The 20,651-nt window shown below is 37.9% G+C and overlaps 2 protein-coding genes across 8 annotated transcripts in view; one reads left to right on the top strand and one right to left on the bottom strand.

The window, feature by feature from the left end:
* The window catches only part of GLMN (glomulin, FKBP associated protein), a 34,703-nt gene extending 17,194 nt beyond the window's left edge, over positions 1-17,509 (bottom strand). For 2 of the 3 annotated variants that reach the window (XM_047084260.1, XM_047084262.1), the window contains exons 1-7: positions 17,423-17,509; positions 16,543-16,608; positions 15,975-16,100; positions 10,411-10,527; positions 9,156-9,264; positions 7,735-7,981; positions 6,142-6,244 (exon numbers count right to left, since the gene is read on the bottom strand). In XM_047084260.1, coding sequence (XP_046940216.1) covers positions 6,142-6,244; positions 7,735-7,981; positions 9,156-9,264; positions 10,411-10,527; positions 15,975-16,100; positions 16,543-16,581 — 741 coding nt within the window. In that variant the 5' untranslated portion in view covers positions 16,582-16,608; positions 17,423-17,509. Of the gene's footprint in view, positions 1-6,141; positions 6,245-7,734; positions 7,982-9,155; positions 9,265-10,410; positions 10,528-15,974; positions 16,101-16,542; positions 16,609-16,995; positions 17,161-17,422 lie in introns of those variants that run through there. The other variant, XM_047084261.1, reaches the window with a different exon arrangement.
* A 71-nt stretch (positions 17,510-17,580) lies between these two features.
* RPAP2 (RNA polymerase II associated protein 2) overlaps positions 17,581-20,651 on the top strand; it is a 99,689-nt gene continuing 96,618 nt past the window's right edge. For all 5 annotated transcript variants that reach the window (XR_006962742.1, XR_006962745.1, XR_006962744.1 and 2 more), the window contains exons 1-2: positions 17,581-17,662; positions 18,401-18,446. Coding sequence is in view for 2 of the 5 variants with exons in the window: in XM_047083670.1 (XP_046939626.1) it covers positions 17,590-17,662; positions 18,401-18,446 (119 nt within the window). In the remaining 3 variants the exon portion in view is untranslated. The remainder of the gene's footprint in view (positions 17,663-18,400; positions 18,447-20,651) is intronic.

The following is a 20,651-nucleotide window of genomic DNA, read 5'->3' as shown; positions in this document are numbered from 1 at the left end:
GACAGATGGTGGTAATGGTTGCATGACAACGTGAATGTATTTAATGCCACTGAAATGCACTCTTAAAAATGATTTTTAAAATAGTAAATTTTATGTTATGTATATTTTATCACAATTTTTTTTTAAAGTGCCTGAGGTATTTGAAAGCAATCTAAGAAATGTGAGACATACAAATACCATGAAATGATAGTAAACTAACTACTTAGAAGAAGATTACTCTAGGAACAGTGCTCCAGTGACCACTTTGAGGCTTTGGAAACTGGTGATATCTCATATCACAAGGGTTCTTGTGTCATAAGAGAAAGAGGACCATGAGTGGACAGGACTACAGCTTTACCTTTTTTTTTTAAGGAGGTAAGAGTAGAGAAAAAAAAGACAGGAAACATAAAGCCACTCCTATGCCTCTTATATTATTCCTAACTACAGTATACTAGAAAACATCTGACCTTCAGAATCCAATGGAATTACCACCTATTAGCTATCAGATACTGGACAAGTTATGTAACTTCTCTAAAGCCTCAGTTTCTTTACCTAGAAAATGATATAATTCCTGTGTCAAATATCTATTGAGAACATCTACAAAAAAAATATGAGGAGAGCCTGAGTGGCTCAGTCAGTTAAGCATCCAACTCTCAATTTCAGCTCAGGTCATGATCTCTTGGTTCGTGAGGTCAAGCCCTGTGCTGGGCTCCGCACTGGGCTCCACGCTGGGCATGGAGCCTGCGTGGGATTCTCTCTCCCTCCTTCTCCCTCTGCCCCTCCCCTGCATAAGCTCGCACACTCTCCCTTTCAAAAAGTATAAAAAAGTTAGTCATAACATACTATATAAGTCAAAAGGGAATGTCAAGAACAGCTAAATCAGAATACTGACTTTCCACATATTCACTCATTTATTTAATAAATACTTGAGTATCAGGCACTGGGCCTGACATTGTAGGGAATAATAAAGTCAAATAAGACTTTTCCAGCCTTCAAGGAAGTAAAATCTGCTGATCCCAGATGGCTCCATTAGTCATTTCAGAACACAAAAAAGAACCAAGGGAAATCATCCACAGTCACAAAAGACTGCTATTCAGCTACCAGATGCTAAATATATATACTGCTATACTGATTTTCAAAGCCATGCAGTCTTGTTATAGCTGTAAGAAAAAAAGTTTACTGTACTTGGATTCCAAATGTCCTCTTAACCATGAAGCTCCATTTCTTCATTCAGCCAATATTAGATGTATTTTTTCCCAGAGTAAGGTTAGCCTTTTAAAAACCCATTATACATAACCAGATTCTACAGTGCTACTTTGGGATTATCTGGGGTCCACCTGTGTCCAAATTAGGGCCTTCACAATCTACCCACACACCAGCAGTCTTGCTCAGACCCAGGATGTACCTGCCACTCTACAATTTCTCATGGCAGACTTGGCCCTTTTTTTAAAGCATGTTTCTATGCTGAAACCCTTGGGGCATTCAAACAGTTCTCTATCAAAAAACTTCTGCCAGGGCACCTGGGTGGCTCAGTCAGTTAAGTGTCTCTTAATTTCAGCTCAGGTCATGATCTCATGGTTCCTGGGTTTGAGACCTGCATCAGGTACCATGCTGACAGCACAGAGCCTGCTTGGGATTCTCTCTCCCTCTTTCTCTCTCTGCACCTCCCCAGCTCATGCTCTCTCTCCCCCAAAATAAATAAACTTAAAAAAAAAAAAAGGCAAAACTTCTGCCAATGGTGGGACAGCTCAAGCTATCAATCTCAAGTGTTCCCACTTATCTGGACTTCTCCAGCATAGAAATGAAGGCACCTCCTCACTTTATCTCCTACCCTGATTTTACCTCTGCTTGATTGCTTTGTGCTTCCTCACTTCTATAAGATCTTAAACTTTCTTCCCTATACCCTCAACCTTTTCATAGAATACTTGCTCTATCTTGCTGCTCTAATTAAACCGGACTGATTTCTGGTGGAGGCTGCTCATCCTCTCACACCTCTTACATAGCACAGCCAGGGAGGCAAGAGTGGGGAAGGGTGGTATAGGTAGAGGCTGGGTATTACCTTGGTTCTTCCTGTACTCAAGCAAAAGCACATTTTCCTTTGAGGTAGATATTGACCTTTTATTGTTCTTATCTCTGCCATATGCTGACTTCCTGGTCATTTCCCCACATTCACTGAAGACTTTGGCACCTGCTCACAATCTTCTCTATCCAACTGCTACGATGTGGGAAAGTTCAGTGTTCACATAGGTAACTCCTCTAACAGTCCAGCCTCATGGTTCTTGATTTCTAAATTCCAGTGACCCTAACTTCTAATTCATTTCAGCACGTAATCCCATCCTGAACTTCTGTCAGCATTTGGAGCTATTCCATATTAGATACTAACTCCAGCATTTCACTTTCTGACCATAACTTCTTATCCTGTCTCTCCTACCAACCTGCTTTTGTACCTCTGACCTTTCTAGTTCTGTGATCCCTTCATCTAACCTACCTATCTGTCCCCTCCTAACTTCCCTTCTTTCCCTGTCTAACCAAGACATTTCTGGTCATTTGAACTACTTACACCCTGTATTTCCTTTAGCTCCATCTACCCAATAAAATGCCAGCTTTGGAAAAAAAACTACCATCCACCTTCTCTACTTCCACACCCAACTGACTACTGTTGAAGAAAAAAATCATACACAAATACAGACTGTTACCACTATAGTTGTGGTCTTCAATCACAGCTGAGTGCTCAGACTAGTGACTAATGCTTTCATAGTCTTCTACCATCTCTTTTCTTTTCCCTTCAGTATTCCAAACCTTTACCAGTTCCTTGAAGCCCCCATTTATACCTCCTCATTCTTAAGAGATCTCCTTCACCTAGAAATCTGAGGCCAGTGGGTTTGATTCCTTTCAATTGTAATATTCCATTCCTGCTATAAATTTCGCTGCATACATACCCATTCTTACCTCCTCCAGGTGTCCTTGCTCCTGTGGCCAGCTGTGTGCTCTCGAGCCACATTATTTCAGTTATCCCATTATACATCTCTTTTCCCCCTCTAATGGTTCCTATCCCTTCGAGTCTATAAATACACATGCTCAAGCCTCCCTATCTCCCCTATTACCTTCCTACCCCAAGTTCATGTCTTCTGGCTACTGCTTCTTCTTTCTTATCCTTCCTCTTTTGAAGAACACCTTATACTAGCTCCCCCCTATTTCTCATTTTTCATGGACCCCTTTATCCACTCTACTGTTTTTTGTCTCCAACACTCCACTTAAACTGTTCTTGCTAAAATTATCAATGCCATCTTCCTAAATCCAATGGATGCCCTTCAGCTGTTACTTTACAGGCTCTCTCTGCTACATTTAACACTACCAATCACTTCTTTCTTCCTGAAACTCTACTACCCCAGTTTCTGTGATACTTGTACAACCTCTGTGACCCTTCTTCCTTGGTCTCTTTGATGGACTTATCTTAAGTGTTGGTACTCTGTAGGGTTCAGTCCCAAACCCTTTTCTTTTCTCACAATGACCTACCTCTTTAGGTGATCTCATCAAAGTATGATCATTATTCAAAATTTATTCCTTAAAAACCTGCTCTCTAGGAACTGGCTATATATTAAGAAATTTACTGCTAATCTTGCTAGATGTCATAATGGATTGTGGTTGTGTTTTTATAAGTCCTTACTAGTTAAAGAAGCATAGTTAAAAGACTTATGGAAGAAATGATAGATCTACGACTGGCTATAAAATACCATAGTAGGGAAAACAAAGGAGGATAGATAAAACAAGATTGGCAAAATGTCAAAAAGTGTTAAAGCTGAGTAATGGGTATACCAGGGGTACATTATATTGTTCTTTCCACTTTTCTGAATGTTTTTAAATTACCTTAACAAAAAAAATTTTTTTAAGCACAAAACACCTTGTTCTTTGTTCTGTATTCTCTATCTCAGCTACTGGCACTTTCATCTGCCCAGTTACCCAAGCACAAAACTTATGAATCAACGTTTTAACCATTTTTCTAAATCCAATTAATGACCAAATTTTGTCAATTTTACCTACTATGAAGTTTTTTATTTTGCCCTCTCCCCTTCATCTCTACCATTTCTATAATCAGGATCCCACTAGTTCTCACCTAATTCCCAAAACACACCTAAGGATCTCCCTATTTTCAATCTTATTTCTGTTAAATTCAACCTCCACTGAAGTGATGAATCCAAAACAAATACATCACTCCCAGGCTTAAAATCCTATAACAGCCACCAACTTTCATAGCTATTTTCTCAAAATAGGGTACATATATCATATATGGTAATTTTTATACAATATCCACTGGATTATACTGTACTCTAATATTGCCAACAGTGAAGAGGCCCTGTTATGGTCGGTTATGTACTCCTTGGAAAACTCCTCCCTTTCTCTCCTTCTATGTCACTCTTAGCCTCTTCCCTACTATCTTGACCATCAGCATTAATTCCACTAACTACATAACCCTATTCATATCATCTCTCCTCAAAATCTAGTTCCCCTACATTTCTGACATCTCCTCTTCAAAACCCTTCTCCTACCTCTTCTCAGATTTCAGATACCCTTCAGGTATGACCTGTGGAACTTACAGTTATCAGCAAAATTCATTCTTCTTGAAATGGTCTCTTACCTCTTTTGCTCTAAAGGTAACCTGACTCCTCCGACAACAACTACTTTGTCTGAAAACCTCTCACAGGTTGTTATTTTTTCACCCATATCCACTATATCAAGCCTGGAAGTAAAATACCTGTTCTCCTTGCTATTTCTAGGCCATTCTCCCCCTTCCTCTCTAAAACCCCTGTCTTCAACCCCTTTGAAACTTATTTCATATGACTGTATTAGATCTACCCCAAGGTCACACCATTAATTGTGTTTCTGACATTATTCTTAATCATACTTCTGTGTAACTTAAATGTACAACCAAAGATCTTCTAATATCCTGGAATCTCAGGTACTTCACTTTGGTCCAATGATTTCAGCCTCTACTTCTCCTAAGAACACTCACTCCATGGTCATACCCCAGACATTATTAATAACTAACTTTTCCACAGTGTAACTGCAAGCATCCTGTTCTTTAACCTCCAATCTTTTCAGGTCATTCCCTTTAGTAACCTAGCTCTGACAACTTGTCAGTCACACCAGGACCTACAATCCAGTGATCCCATCATCTATTCACTGTCTCTCACATTTAGTATATCCTAACTTCCCTCCTTACTCAGCTTAAATTCTACTGTGCGTCACAGTCACTTCCCTGCATACATGCTCAATGCCATTTCCTCTCTCTTGCTTTGTAGAACTCCCACAGTTCTCAAAACCTGACCTATTTAAATCCACTTTCTTCCTATGTTGCACCTACCATCATACAGCTGAACATAGCTGAAGAAAACCCACAACCACAGTGGCTGCTCTAACCTGAAATTCATGACTATCAATCTCAAGTACATATTTTTCCATATTTCACATTAGTTCCCTAATAAAGAATCTCAGCACACTTAAAAATACTGGATACATTAAGCCAAATTACTTTTCAAATGAAATTTACTTATTTCTGGAGGTATTTTGAAAATATTTATCATGACCCTTAAAACTGAGGATATCCTTTGGCACAGAAATTCTACTTCTAGGAATTGACTTTAAGAAAACAACTAAAGAAATATATAAAGATTTCGTTAAAAGGATACTTATCACAGACTTAACAGTTAACAAAAGAAAACTGGAATTGTTCTATAATAATGAAAAACTGGAGAAAACCTAAGTGTTGAGCTAGATGGCCCAGGTCAAACATATTATGCAAGGTCCATACCATGGAATACTATGGACAATGGAAAGACAATGGAAAATTATTCATAATATGCTAAGAGAAATAAAGTACATTCCAAAAGGGTATGTAGATAGACTCTTCTAAAAAATTATTTACACATATGTATAAATTTATTTATAAATATAAAAGCAAAGTCTAGAAGGTGTTAATTTCATTACCTAAATAATATTATTGATGTTTATCTTCCATCTTTTTATCTGTGTTCTACAAAAAATACATATTGCCTAATTAATAACGTATCAACGTACATGACCACGTGCAGTACATGAGAATATAGCAGGACAACATTTTAAATTAGAGCAGATTTTATGGCAGATTAAATTAGCTGTACTTACTATTATTTCAGATGCAAAACATCTTAAAGGATCATTTCCAGCTTCTTTAGATTGCTCAAAGAATTGTGCTGTCAGCAAAGGGCATTTCAAGCTTTTGAAACAACTAAGGTGTAAGAAATGGGTTACTGTGAACACAGCATTTCCTAAGTATAAAATACCTAATTTTATAAACATATCCAAGTTAATTTTACATGAAAAATAACATAAGCACCAATAACTCAATGGCTTATAAAACTGGTGATGTAACATCCTTCTTACCAGTATTGGGGAAAGCATGAGAACTCCTTGCTAGACTCAATGTGGTAAGACTGACTTCCATGTCTGGACTGTATCAATGATTACTGAATGTTTGTTTGAGGATCAGTGCTATTCTCCATGACGTAGATTTCATCAGGTCAAAGAAAAATTGGGACAATGTAATTTTTTTCATAGAGCTATATTTGTTTTACTTACAAAACCAAATTTTATTCTATGATTAAGCCCCTCCTACTTCTTTAGTTTAAATATCTTTAGTTTCATGAAATAATGCATTTTATAAATGGTAAAAAAAAATTTTTTTATGTCCTAACCTGAAAAAATAGAAAGCTAACAGTTTTAGTCTACAAAATTTAAAAGATAAAATTATTGGTCCATGTAATTAAATAGTCCAACAGAAATACAATACAAGCTCCATATATGATTTAAAATCTTCCAGTAGTCACATTAAAAAAAAAAACAGGGGGGGTGGGGGCGGCGTCTGGGTGGCTCAGTTGGTGAAGCGTCCGACTTCGGCTCAGGTCATGATCTCATGGTTTATGAGTTCGAGCCCCACATCGGACTCTGTGCTGACAGCTAGACCCTGGAGCCTGCTTCAGGTTATGTATCTCCCTCTCTCTCTCTGCCCCTCCCCCACTTGTGCTCTGTCTCTCTGTCTCTATTAAAAATAAATAAAATGTAAAAAAAAAAACAAGGGAAATTTTAATAATTTATCTTATTAACTCAATGTATCTGAAATACTACTATGTGAATATGTTAATATAAAAATTATTGAGGTATTTTGGCGTTTTTTTATAACAAGTCTTCAAAATGCAGGGAGCATTTTATACTTAGAGAACATCTTAATTTGGAATAGCCATATGTCAAGTGCTTGATAGCCATACTGAACAGTGCATGTTTAGTCTATAGTGCCCCCCAGATTGAATGCTGTTGGGTACTCTTACCGTTTTTGTGGTCAAGTTGGATGTTTAACTGTCTGGTGCTGCTTCTGTTGCTTTCAAAGGGAGAGCAAAAACATAATTCCCCCACAGAAAGACCAGATTCTTTAGCTACACCTATTTCCCCCACTTTTATTATTCACTTGCTATGATGAGTAAAGCCAAGTCAAAGAAGAATATCAAGTAAATTAAACAAATGGATTTGGGTTTTTAATTTTTAAAAATGTAGAACATGGCATTTAATGAGGCATGGACCACTGAACCCCATAATCTTCTAAAATTCAAAATCTGAAACTAGACATCTACATCCAAGGCAAAAAAATAAAACAAAGAAACATAAATTAACTGAGCTATCAATTACTTAATTCCATTGTGAAATGTTACCAAAAAATATACTTACAATTTCAGTAATTCATCCTTTAACTTTTCATTTTCACTTTCCACTGAGTTTTCTTTGTTATTAATGACTTCTTCCACAAAAGGCTTAGTGAATTCTATTAAGGCCTTGCAACACTGACAAAGGCCATAGTCATCTGTTTGTATTTGTTCTTTTGAATATGGAACAGGAAGGAGAGATAGCTGACTCCAAAGAGTGGACAGCGCTAATCCAACTGAATATGCCTTGTTGTTACGAAGTTTCTGAATCACTAAAACAGAGACCAAGTTGTGACTTGAGGTAGCTCCATTAAGTATGCTAAACATGGGACAAGTCCAGTAAACACAGAATTATAACACACTTTTTTAAAAAAAATATTGTAACGATGATCACTGGGTTCTTCTCCTGAAACCAACTACACTGTATGTTAACCAACTTGAATTTAAATAAATTTAAATAATAAAAAAATATATTGTAACAACTCTGAAATCAGGATAACATAGCTTAATTGGTAGTTTTTTTTTTCCTTCTTAGTGGTGTATGAAATATTGGAGCATCTTACCATCATGGCACCTTACAATAGATGCCATGTTTAAGTGTGTTTCTAAGAGTTTACATGGTTAAGGCAGAAACACTTTGTTCCACATTTTTTGGTCATTCTAAGTATCAAATAAGAGAAAGAAATACAAAGAAATATATTTATAAAATATAAAGCACTGTAAAAATGAGAGGTAGTATTATTAGATTTTTCTTTCCAGGACATTTTGAGTATTTCAAGTGGTACACAGCTGCTTTATTCTCATTTAAAATGGATTTACTCTAACTTCTGACTCTGGGTCCTTCTATCCGATTCTGAGCTATATGTAAGTCATAAAATGAAGAAGTGGTCTCAGCTCATGGATACTGTCTGCTCTGGATGCTAAGGTCCATTGCTTAACAATAATGTTACTGCACTCAACCATGAAGACTTTTCTTCACTTGTTTCATTCAGCAGCACCTTTGCTATTCCCAGCCTCAACTTCCCAAGACAGAGGATGAGCAATGCCCCACGTGATACGGTTTTTAACCAAGATACATGACCTATCACAATGCTAACAGAATGAGTACTGCAGATATCATAGAGGCAATCCTTTAAATATGTTTACAGGGAAATTTCTAGATATAAGTTGCAGATAGGAAGATTAGGCAAAAAGCTACAGATTACAACACAGTCCCTGAAAATAGCATGACATTCAACAAAATCTATTCTGGGTACCGTCTGTGCCGGTATTGTCATCTTTCTATAGGCAGCAGGATTCAAACGGGCACTGCTATTGCTAGTTTAAGCAGAGTACTCAATAATTAGTCATAAATTTTACTTTGATATAGTACTGACATTTTAGAGTAGTATCAAGAACTTAACACAGATAAAACAAGAAACTCTTAGATATCAAAATACTCATTACCTGTTTGTAATGGCTGAAGTAAAAGAAGAATTATCTGAGATATCTGTTTTCCAGAGGGCTCTTCAATCAGTTCAAGCAAACCCAACAATAATTCCTTTGGATTACATAACTATAAAAATATTCACAATTGAACCTGTTTAATACAAGTTGTATTTAAAGCCACATGATTACTAGTTTTAAAAGGCAGCATATACTGAGAAAATACCATTATTTTTGCTTAACAGTACAACACCTCATATAACTTAAAAAAATACACGAGCAAAACATAGAATCTGACTGTCAAATCACTATAAAACTAAAAAGAAGCAAGAATGAGTCTCTTAATAGACAACTACCTTTTGGAGACTTAAATTCCTCGCTAAAGGAGAAGTCAGAAAAACAGGGAGAAGGAAGAACTTGATTACCAGACTTCAGTTTCTTTTGAGCTTTGCCTGTCTACTCTGAAGGATACTATAGTAGTTTCTCAGGCTTCCAGCAAGTGGGGCCTTTCTATCTCACCCTGCCAGGGTATTTCTGAGTGCAGTCTTTTTTGTCCTTCCTGAACAGATGAAACTTTGCATTGTCTTCTGACTAGCCATAATCACCTCACTTGCCTTTTTTTTTTAAAGTCCTCATTGTTAATAACTACTATCTAGATGGGGTTTCCTCTTTCCAAGTACTGTATATATTTTTATTTGCAGTGATCTCTAAGTAGACTCTTACAACGTCCTTTTCCTTAGAATTTATCTTTCTTTACCATCATTTTTTACTTTTAACTCTAACAACCTTTCCCCAAGGGTCTCTAAGGTTGTTGGTCACAACTAATCTGCATCCTATTACCATGTCCACCGTTATCACTTGCATTCTAGGTTTTTTTATATCCTTTTAGAGAACATACCACAGAGAAAAGAGCATTGGCATTTGCTAGTTGCAATGTTGCTAAAAGAACAATGTGGCCTTGAATTGCCTCTCTAAACCTTGAATTCCATATCTATACAATAAGCTACTTATTAAAAATAGAATTTTTAGGTATCTTCTTCGAGATTCTGAATCAGTGGGTCTGAGATGAGGTTAGATAATTCTACCCAGAAATTTGGAAAAACGGAAATGGATTTGCTCATCCAATCAATAAGATTGGGCCTTTTCTCCAAAGAGTCCCCTCCTATATTTTCATTAACTAAAAGCTTTGTCACCCCAAATAAGCATTAAACATTAAAGGGAATTACAAAATACTGCTGGCTATTGTGACAAAGAGAACCTAATTTTGTTAACTTACCTTTACCAATAAATCAAGCATCAGAAAATAATGTTTTCTTTTCTCATCTTCCTTATTCCACAAAAGACATCGAACAACAGGACCAACAAGATTCCAGCCCATATTATTGATGATGACCTGTCAAAACATTTTCAGAGTAAAGCAAATACTGCCATCTATAGGACTCTTACACTGAGCTTTCTGATCTTGAAGGAGCTGAGAATTCCCTCTGAAGAGCTAAGATGAGACAAATGAAGTCTACAGCATTTCACCAGGGACTTCTTAGGGTTCGCTGCTAGCAAATACAACATTTTAAAATAGTTTTTTTTAATACTTTCACTGAGGAAATGTGAATGGGCATTTACTTTAAATCAGGCAAGTTCATGATTGAAATAGGTCTTCTATTTCTAACAAGAGAGTTAATTTATTTAATATAAGCAAATACTTAATTTTCATGGAGAATTTTGCTCTCCTAATTCATAAAGAAATCCACCCAATGCTCATGAACCTTTTAAATAAAGTTCCTTGGAAAATATGCAAACATGTTATAATTATGTAACTTATGTAAAAGAAGGGGATGCCACCTCAGTTAATTTTTCTCCTACATAAAAGTTGCTTCTATTTTCTTTCTTTCTTTTTTAAATTTTTTAATGTTCATTTGTGAGAGAGAGAGACAGAGTGTGAGCAGGGGAGGGGCAGAGAGAGAGCGAGACACAGAATCTGAAGCAGGCTCCAGGCTCTGAGCTGTCAGCACAGAGCCTGACATGGGGCTCGAACTCACGAACCGTGAGATCATGACCTGAGCCAAAGTCAGACGCTTAACCGACTGAGCCACCCAGGCGCCCCACAAGTTGCTTCTTTTCAAAGTAACTTGCTTTCAAAGCAAGTTGCTTTTTCTTTTCAAGATATTCCAGAGTGCTTATCACATAAATAAAAGTTTACCTTTTTAATTAGTGATTCACATTCACTATCACAACTACTATTTTCAGAACTATCAACAATGTACTCCACTTCTCTGGCTTGATTTTACTTCAACTCATCAGTATTTTATCAAGAATATACTACTATATGTCAAGTCCCTAAAATATTCTGGTGCTAGAAATAAAACAAGAACGTATTAGATAAGATCTCTACCATCACAGAATTACATTCTAGGTTCACTCAAAAATAAAACAAACCCACACATTTGGGAGGAAGACAATTAAGTACAATACCTCCTCCATGACCCCACTCTCCTAAGATAAAGGTAGAGGATAAGGTATAGCAAGAGAAGAGTCCTTTCCGTCTAGGGAAGGCCTCTTCCCAGAAGAGGCAATGGCTAAGTTAAGGCTTATTAGGTAAGTCTGTCAGGCATAGGTAGCTGGGAAACACATTCAAGGCTCTGAAACAGCAATGTGTAAAGGTACCTAAGACTTAACATGTCCTAGAGAACTAGCAACAGAATATGTTAGGGTACGTGAACAAATAGCTTACAAAAGAGGAAATATTTTTTACCTTTTTGCTCATTTATCAATTGGACATTTCAGTGTTTGTCTTTATCAGTCTGCATGAGCTTCCTACATGTTAATATTCCCTTCTTATATTTACGAAAAATAATTATTTGGTTTTTTGACTGTCCTTATTTTTTATATAGCAAAATATACTTTTTGCCTTGGTCTTTTAGGTCTAAAATGGGTTTCCTCCTTTAGAGATTCATAAACATTCATTTAAAATTAAATATATATACATTCCCCCTTTCTTTTTATTCAATAAGATTTATGCTAAAAACGTGGCATAAAATGAAGACTTAAATTGATTTTTTTTCAACAAACAGCAAAACAATCATCCTTTTTACTGAATAGGAAAGATTTCAGCTGATCTCTCAGAATATTCTTTTCATACTAGGTACTTCTGGCTGGCACACTCTTCTCACAGCCCCATATTTTATACCCCTCCTTCCTTCAAATCTCTGTAATTTCACCTAGCATGGTCCATTCCCCAGTCATGCTTTACTTTTTTCTATAGTATTTATCTGTTTCTAACACACTATATAATTTATAGTGTAGATACCTGTCTTCATTAGAATTTAACATCTATATGGGCACTGATTTTTGTTTACTGCTATCTATTCCTAGCATCTAGACAAGGGCCTGTTACAAAATAGGTGTTCCATAAATACAGGCGAGTGATATCTATTACCTTTTGGTGTAACAAATTATCCTCCCTCCAAAGATTTGATATTCTGTTTTCTTCCATTTTTTTGTTGTGGCTAAACTTAATATTCAGGTCTTTAATCAGAAACATATTATAAACCTATTTTTTCCCAAGTTACTAAATACTTATTCCACCATTACTTACCATGACTATACTCGCTTTTTAAAACTTAACTGGTTCCTGTGAGACTTCTACTTTTCCAACTATGTACTTCTTTCCCTTTCCATTGGTCTACCTCTACCCTGTAAGTGATTCTCTGGGAATAATTATCAAGGAAATTTCAGTTTTGAGTAAGATGTTACATATCTGAACTGAAAAAAAATAATTTTGATAAAATGTTTTATAAACATCATCTCAGCTGCAAGGTATCTAGTTCCTATATAAATAGTGAATGGTTATGAGGAAGGAAAATAAATACTATCCATAAACTACACCTTTTTTAATTTAATACTAACTACCTACAGAATAAGATTGTTATCCCCAAATGACAGATAAGAATGCCAAAGTTTAGAGATTACTGCCATGCCCAATATCTAACATCTAAATTGTGGCAAACCAAGATATGCATATGTCTGTCCAGGTCCAAAGCCCATGTGTTTCCCACTATACCACTGGTTTTCAATGGGGGCTATTTTGTTTCATATCTACCAGGGACATTTGGCAATATCTGGAGACATTTTTGATTGTCATTATGGAATGGGGGGGAGGGGAGAGGGGGAGGGTGCTACAAAATATCTATAGTATAAATGTTGAGAAGCCCTGTACTATAGGACAAAGTATTCATATACTTTTTTTTTAAACATTTACACGAAGCAGATTAATAGTCAATTTTGATCAATCCTAATTGCATCACCTGGCAAGAAAATTAAGTTGCAGTCAGTTTGAAACCCTGTCTTACTGGGGCACCTGGGTGGCTCAGTCAGTTAAGCATGTGACTCTTAATTTCAGCTCAGGTCATAATCTATCTCACTGTTTTAAGATCAAACCCCATAGCATCTCCCAGCTGGGCATGGAGGCTGCTTAAGATTCTTTCTCCCCCTCTGTCCCTTCCCCAACTTTTCTCTCTCGATAAAACAAAACAGAACAAAACAAGAAACACTTGTCTTATCAATGTCTGAACCCTTGGATTTAGCAGACCACACATTACAAAGGTGATTTTCAAGCTATTAAGACTATTAAAGGGTACCTGGGTGGCTCAGTGAGTTAATCGCCTGATTCTTCTTGCTTTCGGCTCAGGTCATGATCTCATTGCAAGTTTGGGCCCTGAGATCAGCTTTGCACTGACAGTGAGGAGCCTGCTTGGGATTCTCTCTCTCTCTGCCCCTTCCCCCCACATGCACGTGTGTGCTCTCTCTCTCTCAAAATGGGTGGGCGAATTAAAAAAAAATTAATGTTTATGTATTTTTGAGAGAGAGACAACACGAGCAAAGGAGGGGCAGACAAAGAGGGAGACACCAAATCTGAAGGAGGCTCTAGGCTATGAGCTGTCAGCGCAGAGCCCGACGCAGGGCTCAAATCCAGGAACCACGAGATCATGACCTGAGCTGAAGTCAGACACTTAACTGACTGAGCCACCAGGAGCTCTCCCTCCCTCAAAATAGTGAGTCTTAATAGTCTTAAAACAATTTTTTTGGGGGGGGGACCCTGGGTGGCTCAGTCAGTTAAGCATCTGACTCTTGGTTTTGGCTCAGGTCATGATCTCACAGTTTCCTGAATTCAAGCCCTGCACCAGTCTCCATGCTGACAGTGCAGAGCCTGCCTGGAATTCTCAGTGTTCCTCTTTCTCTACCCCTCTCCCACTTGTGCTGTCCCTGTCTCTCTCAAAATAAATAAACTTTAAAAAAAAATTAAAAAAAAAGACTATGCTCAAAAATATTACAATTAATTTCTAATAGTGATGCACAAATCAGGATTTTAATCTCCTGTTTCTTGACTGAGCTCCAAACATTACTTTTCAACTGCCTGCTACCTCTTAAACTTAACATTTCCAAAATAAATTTACTTGCACCCCTTCAAGAAATTCTCTCCTCTTCTTAAGTTGCCCTTTGCTATTCAGGATATAATATGTTATCCTCCCAGAGGCTAGAAATCCAGTCATTTTTGTTACCTTTCTCAATCCCACAATCAATTAGCCCCCTGTATCCCCTAAAACTTCCTTGCAAGTGCTACGCAGTGCTAAGTAGAGAATGGTTAAGAGCTCTGAAACCAAGCTACACAGGTCTGAACACTGGATGTCACATGTTTCCTTATCTACAAACTGAATTTAATAGTACCTATGGGATTCTGGGAGGCTAAATGAGTTAACAGATGTCAAGCATTTTAGACAGCACCTGGCACATGGTAAATGCTTAATAAATATTAACTATTGTTAATTTTATTATTATTTGCTCTACGTAAAATACTCTCAAAGATTATCCTCGAAAACACAATTGGGAAACATCAAGGAGTTAAAGAAAATATTACATTTACTCTATTTGGGGCTACAAAGGTACTATAAACACATATCCAAAAAAATGTATTAAATTAAATGTCCTAATTTTTAAAAAAAAGAATTTTTTATATAAAAAAGGAATAAGCCCTTTGAACTACTATACATGATTTAAAAGTTTTAGTAATGTCCTAAACACCATCAAGGTGCCCTGGTTATAATCAGAGACCAGCATAACTAGTTTGTGATATCAACAAAAAAAACTTCCACATAAATAAACAGTACTGTAAATGAAGAAAGAGTGTGTTCCTGGAAAGAAGATGGTCTTTTCTTGCATAAGAAGGCAAGTACAAGGATACAAAATTTAGCAGTGTTTTCAATACTGTGTCCCAGGAAAAAGTTGTTCCTGATCCCAAAAAGATCCTTTTCCTATGTTGAGAATGATTTCTCAGATAATTATAGCTGGATGATAATGGCCAGTAAAGCCATTTAAGTCTCCCCCTATTCTGATTCTATGCACCCAAATACTATTATCTTACTTAATATTTGGTTTTCCATATACATCTGGCTGAAAGAAAAGAATGTGCTGATCACCAAAATGAGTATCTTAGGCTGCCTGATACTTATAATACAAAATATAAATTAATAATCCAAATGCCACTTTTGATCTCTAAGCAATTCCTGTTTTTTTAAAGCACTTTACTCATACTTCAACTATAGCACTTATTTCATTTATTCTGCCTTCTTACTGCTAGTTGTTTACCTCTTTATCTCTTCTACCAGACTATTATAAACACTGTCAAGAATATAAATAGCCCTAATTCTTTTTTGTTTTCCACATTCCTATTGTAGAAATTTAAGTTGATTCTTAAATGTTTAATGAGTAAATGGGTGGAAGAATAATAACATCATGTGGCTATCATTCTAATAAATACTAAAAAGTACTCATAAAGATTGTACTTACCTTATTCTTTTCATTTTGAATAATTTCTAATAGCTGCTCTATATGCCCTTCATCTATGCATCTTTGGCCTGCTAACTGAAATAGACCAAAATCTTCTTCTTTAAAGTCTTGTTCTTCTAGGATTTGCTGACAAAAACAAAATGAAGACAAAACAAACATGTTTAGGTGAATAAAAATTCAGTAACTACTTGCTTTATCCTCTCTGGAGAAAAAGAGAAAATCTGTTTAAGTTCTAGGTAAGTTGCACACAAGCATATGTATGAAAATTAGGACAAGACTAATGAGTACCATAATGAATGATCTTGAAATCCACTCTGCCAAATAATTCTACAATAAAGATCAGTATTAAAAATTTAAAAGGTTACTTAGACAAGTAGGTCACTTGGAGAATAATCTAATCTGCCTTCTGGCCCTCCTGCTATTTATTCACAGGTCAAACAAAGCAAGGATTAAAGAAGATAAGCAATTTGAATGACCCTAAATGTAACTAAAAATAATCTGTGTCTTGCCCACATTTTAAAAGGTATTTAACTTTACACACACACACCCAAAAAAAAAAAAAACTTACACATCTCTTTATTATGGATTGAAGTTCTTCCACAGCCATTCCTCTTTATTTTTCCTACTTTTGATGCTGAAATATAAAAGTTATCAGTGATATTAAAGCGTTAATAAGTTGTATTTCATTCTGATGAATTTCTAGTAAATACAGTAAGGAAAATGTCAAGTTTTAAAGCTGAAATGTTTTTATTGAAAGTATCTTAGCCTAAGGGGGTAAACTGTTGCATCTATTAAGAGCACAGTTTTGAAAGATACACTTGAAAAAAAATTTTTTCTCTAGGGTACGCCCAACCAACAGGAGCGCAAATTTGGACTACGTAAATGGCTTAAAAAGGCAAAGTATTTCTTTTCTGAAAAAACTTCCAGAAGGTGTTCCTGAAGTCAGTTCTAATCCTTAGGGAATTAAAAAAAAAATTGTTTAATGTCCCACTTCACAAAACTTGTAGTCAACACAACTCACCCAGAGTGGGTGAAAGTTCAGATGCCCCCTGATCCGAGTGTGACCAGGGAGTTTCTCTAAGAGATGGCAGTCCCCCAAATAATCCAGTTAATGTAATCAGTACACCGCACGAAGGCGAGGCAACCTGCAGCTCTCAGGAGAGCACCGTTCCGTTCTCCCAGGCCATCGTTCCTCCCGGAGAGAAGGACAGGCCCGCAATGGGGGCACGGGTCAGCGGGGCTTCACGGCCGCGCGATCCAGGGCAGATAAAGCCCCAGCGCGCGTGCGGGCGGCATCCAAGGGAAGCCATTTCTCCCGATTCCTCCTCGCCTAGGCGTTCCGGCCCCAGGACCTCGCGGAGCCTTGCGGGCCGTGGAGCCGGGTCCTCCGCCGCTCACAGCTCGCCGCGAGCCCGGGCCGTCCCAGACTTCCAGGTGCGTCCACTTACCGGCTGGGCCTCTGGCCACTCTCAGCACCCTCCTTCACTTCCTCTGGCCGCCCAGGCCTCTCTGCCGGCCCCGCCCCGCCCCGGCCGGCCCCGCCCAGCGCTACGCGAGGGGAGGCGGAGCTTCGGGAGACGCCAGCTCCCGGTGTGACCCTCTGACGACACTACCCATGGCTGACTCGGCTGGGCCGCGCTCCGCCCGCCTCAAGGCCCGGACTCCCCGCGCTTCTCGAAACTCCACAGGTAGGAAGAAGGGCCTCATCCCACGATTGGACCCTGGGAGTTGAACCCCTACAGGGTTCCAGACTAAAACCCGCGGGGCACACCCCAAAGGCTGCTCCAGGGGAGGAGGTCTTCAGGGCAGAGAAGGCCGAGAGCGTCCCTTCGCTGTCCTCGAGTCTTCTACAAAAGACCTCCGGCCAGACCCCCACCTCTTTACACTAGTGTCCCAAGAATTTTCCCCAGAATGGGCTGTCTCTGAAGGAGAGGGAGTAGAGGTGCTGGAGCCTAGAGCTAGGTCGCCAGAATGGGCAACGTAGGCAGGCCTTGTGCAGCTGGCTTTGAACCTCGCTCGCGCCAGCCCACCTTCGAGATGTACTGTTGCTTAGGTCCTCGGATGATCCTCTGAGGTGTCAGACCCACGGTCTTTTCCTGCGAGCGAACATTCGGGGGATGGAGAGAGGTTGCCTCTAAAAGTACCCATACCTCAGATTTTCAGGAGCCCGTAACCGTGTCACTGTGATACATAAGAAAATTCAATCCCAAAAGAGATACACTCCAAGAAAAATTGGGAAATAATTAACGGAAGTAATCTGGATTCCCTGCCCATTTCATTTGTTTTACACACAGGATTAGAAAGTAATGTGTGGGAAAAGAAGAAAAGGTTGTCTGCGGTTTATTTGAGCAAGAATCTGCCCTGTAAACTAGTGTGTTTGAGTAGACATGACCTACTGTTTTTGTTTTTGTTTTTTTTAATTATAGGTGCTAAACAGACAAATGCCTTAAAACAAGAAGATACTTCTAAAAGGTATGAGAACTACTTGGACAACTGCATTCTCTTATCTGTTGATCTCATGTTAATTGAACTTTTTTTAAAAACAATAAAGGCTCATACCATAGAGAAAATTATTATGAGAGAGAAGGGGAAGATCTGAGAATAACTATAAATTCTCCCATAGACTCTTTGTATCCCTCTACTCCAGGCTTTAAGAAAACCAAATCAAGACACTGCTAGTGTAGGTGTAAGTATCTGCAGAAAGATTTGTAAGGGAATAAACATTCCTAAATTAACCAGGTACTCCTTTTATACCTCTTCAGATACACTTTCTTTTTATTTCTTTATATGCTAAAGACTTCCAAGAAACCTTTTCTATTCTTGTTTACATCATGTCCATATCTTCAGCAAAAAGTCTTATTCTGTGTCTTGGCATTTCCTGAAAAGGCTAGGTTTATCTCCTGTCACAAAAAAGTTTTTAGAACAGGAGTAGTCTATGAAGATGATTAGAATACTTATGTCTGTGATTGATCTTTTTAATCAAGTATTGGCTTTCATTTACTCATTCTTTCAAAATTATTTACCGAGTATGAGATATGCCAGACCTGTGTTAGGCCCTGAGGATATGGTTTTGAGCAGAATAGACACAGTTCCTTTCTAGTGGAACAGAGAAATACCAATTAAATTATCACAACTGAATGCATAATTACAAGTTGTGATAAGTGCTGTAAGAGAAAAAACTCTCTGCCCCTCCCCTACTCATGCTCTGTCTCTCTCAAAAATAAATATTTTTTAAAAAGTGAGTGTGGCTGTTACTGAAGGTTTAGATAATTAACAGCTTGAGTCAGCAATTCCTCAGTGCAGGTTGTAGACTGATCCTAGTACAATGCATTGCTCTTACTGGTAGGCAACAATATGAGAAAAATAAAATGCTTTTCATAAAGCTAAATACATTTAATATAGAAAACTTTCTTTTAGTCTATATTCATGTCTTTTATACTTTTTGGATGTAAGAATGGTCTTTATGAAATGGTGGGAGAACAGTTCTTAGTTGCAAATTTCTTTACAAGAAAAAAGTTTTTTTTAACATTTATTCATTTTAGACAGAGCACGAAGGGGGGAGAGGCAGAGAGAGAGGGAGGAGACACAGAATCTGAAGCAGGCTCCAGGCTCCGAGCTGTCAGCACAGAGCCGGACGCAGGGCTAGAACTCAGGAGCCGTGAGATCACAACCTGAGCCGACGTTGGTCGCTTAACTGCTTAACAACCCAGGTGCCCCTGTTGTAAATTTCTTCTTATTTTAATGCCCTTATTTGGCAAAAGAAATAGTTGATCCTATGTCATCTTCCTTTTTTGTGGAATGTTATTGTTTTTGTAGAATATTTTTGCTCCAGGCAAGGAATTAGAGTCTAAAGTCTTGGGGGTCACTGAAAATAGGGAGAAAAAATGAATACATTCTAGATCAAGGCCCAGGAGACCAGCAAAGGTAGTTCTGGTAGGAAAGGAGAAAACAGTACAGGAAAGGAGCAAATAAGTTACCAAGATGGTTGGGTATCTCTGTTCCTATGGAAGGATTCTCAACCCTTTTGCACATTAGGATTATCTGGAGCACTTTTACGAAAACACCAATAACTAGGCCCCATCCTCAGAGATTCTGGTTGAATTAACCTGCAGTGGAACGCAGGCATAGGCATCTTTTAAAGAAATCTTCTCAGATGATCCTCATGTGCAAGTAGAGTTGAGAACCACTGTCCTAGAGCCGTTGTTTGATCAAATGGCCTCTGCTTTTATGTTCCATGATGTGTAGGGGCCAGCAAAGGCTGACAGTTCCACTGGTGTCAAGACAAGGAGCAGCTCTCTTGGGAAGATTGTGTTCCTCAACTACACAGTCACGTCAATATAGTTATTTAATAAGATTTTACAGCAAAATAAGAAAACACTTCTTTGCCGATAGGACTCTATCTTGTCAAACTGAGCTATCAGTTAACTTTTGAGACTTGACACACGTTTTTACTTGTAAGAACAGCTGAAATTGTCGGTTTCCTCTCATATCTCTCCTGATTTCTAAGGATTTCAGAGGAAAAGCCTGTCTTCTTAGATACCCACAGGAATGATTGAGACAATATAAACGCTAACTGGCAAAAAGATATCACCTATTTTCTTCCTTGTGCTTTGATGCTTGGAAATCAAATAGTCCTGTTACTGTGGCAGACTTCTGTGTGTTAATATTTTGAGACAT

Source organism: Lynx rufus, unplaced genomic scaffold, assembly GCF_022079265.1.
Source record: "Lynx rufus isolate CCGP_SWC_20201006 ecotype Redwood Valley unplaced genomic scaffold, mLynRuf1.p SCAF_2, whole genome shotgun sequence".
Lineage (NCBI taxonomy): Eukaryota > Metazoa > Chordata > Mammalia > Carnivora > Felidae > Lynx > Lynx rufus.
Note: the sequence above shows the minus strand (reverse complement) of the source record. Positions and strands in the feature narration are given on the sequence as shown.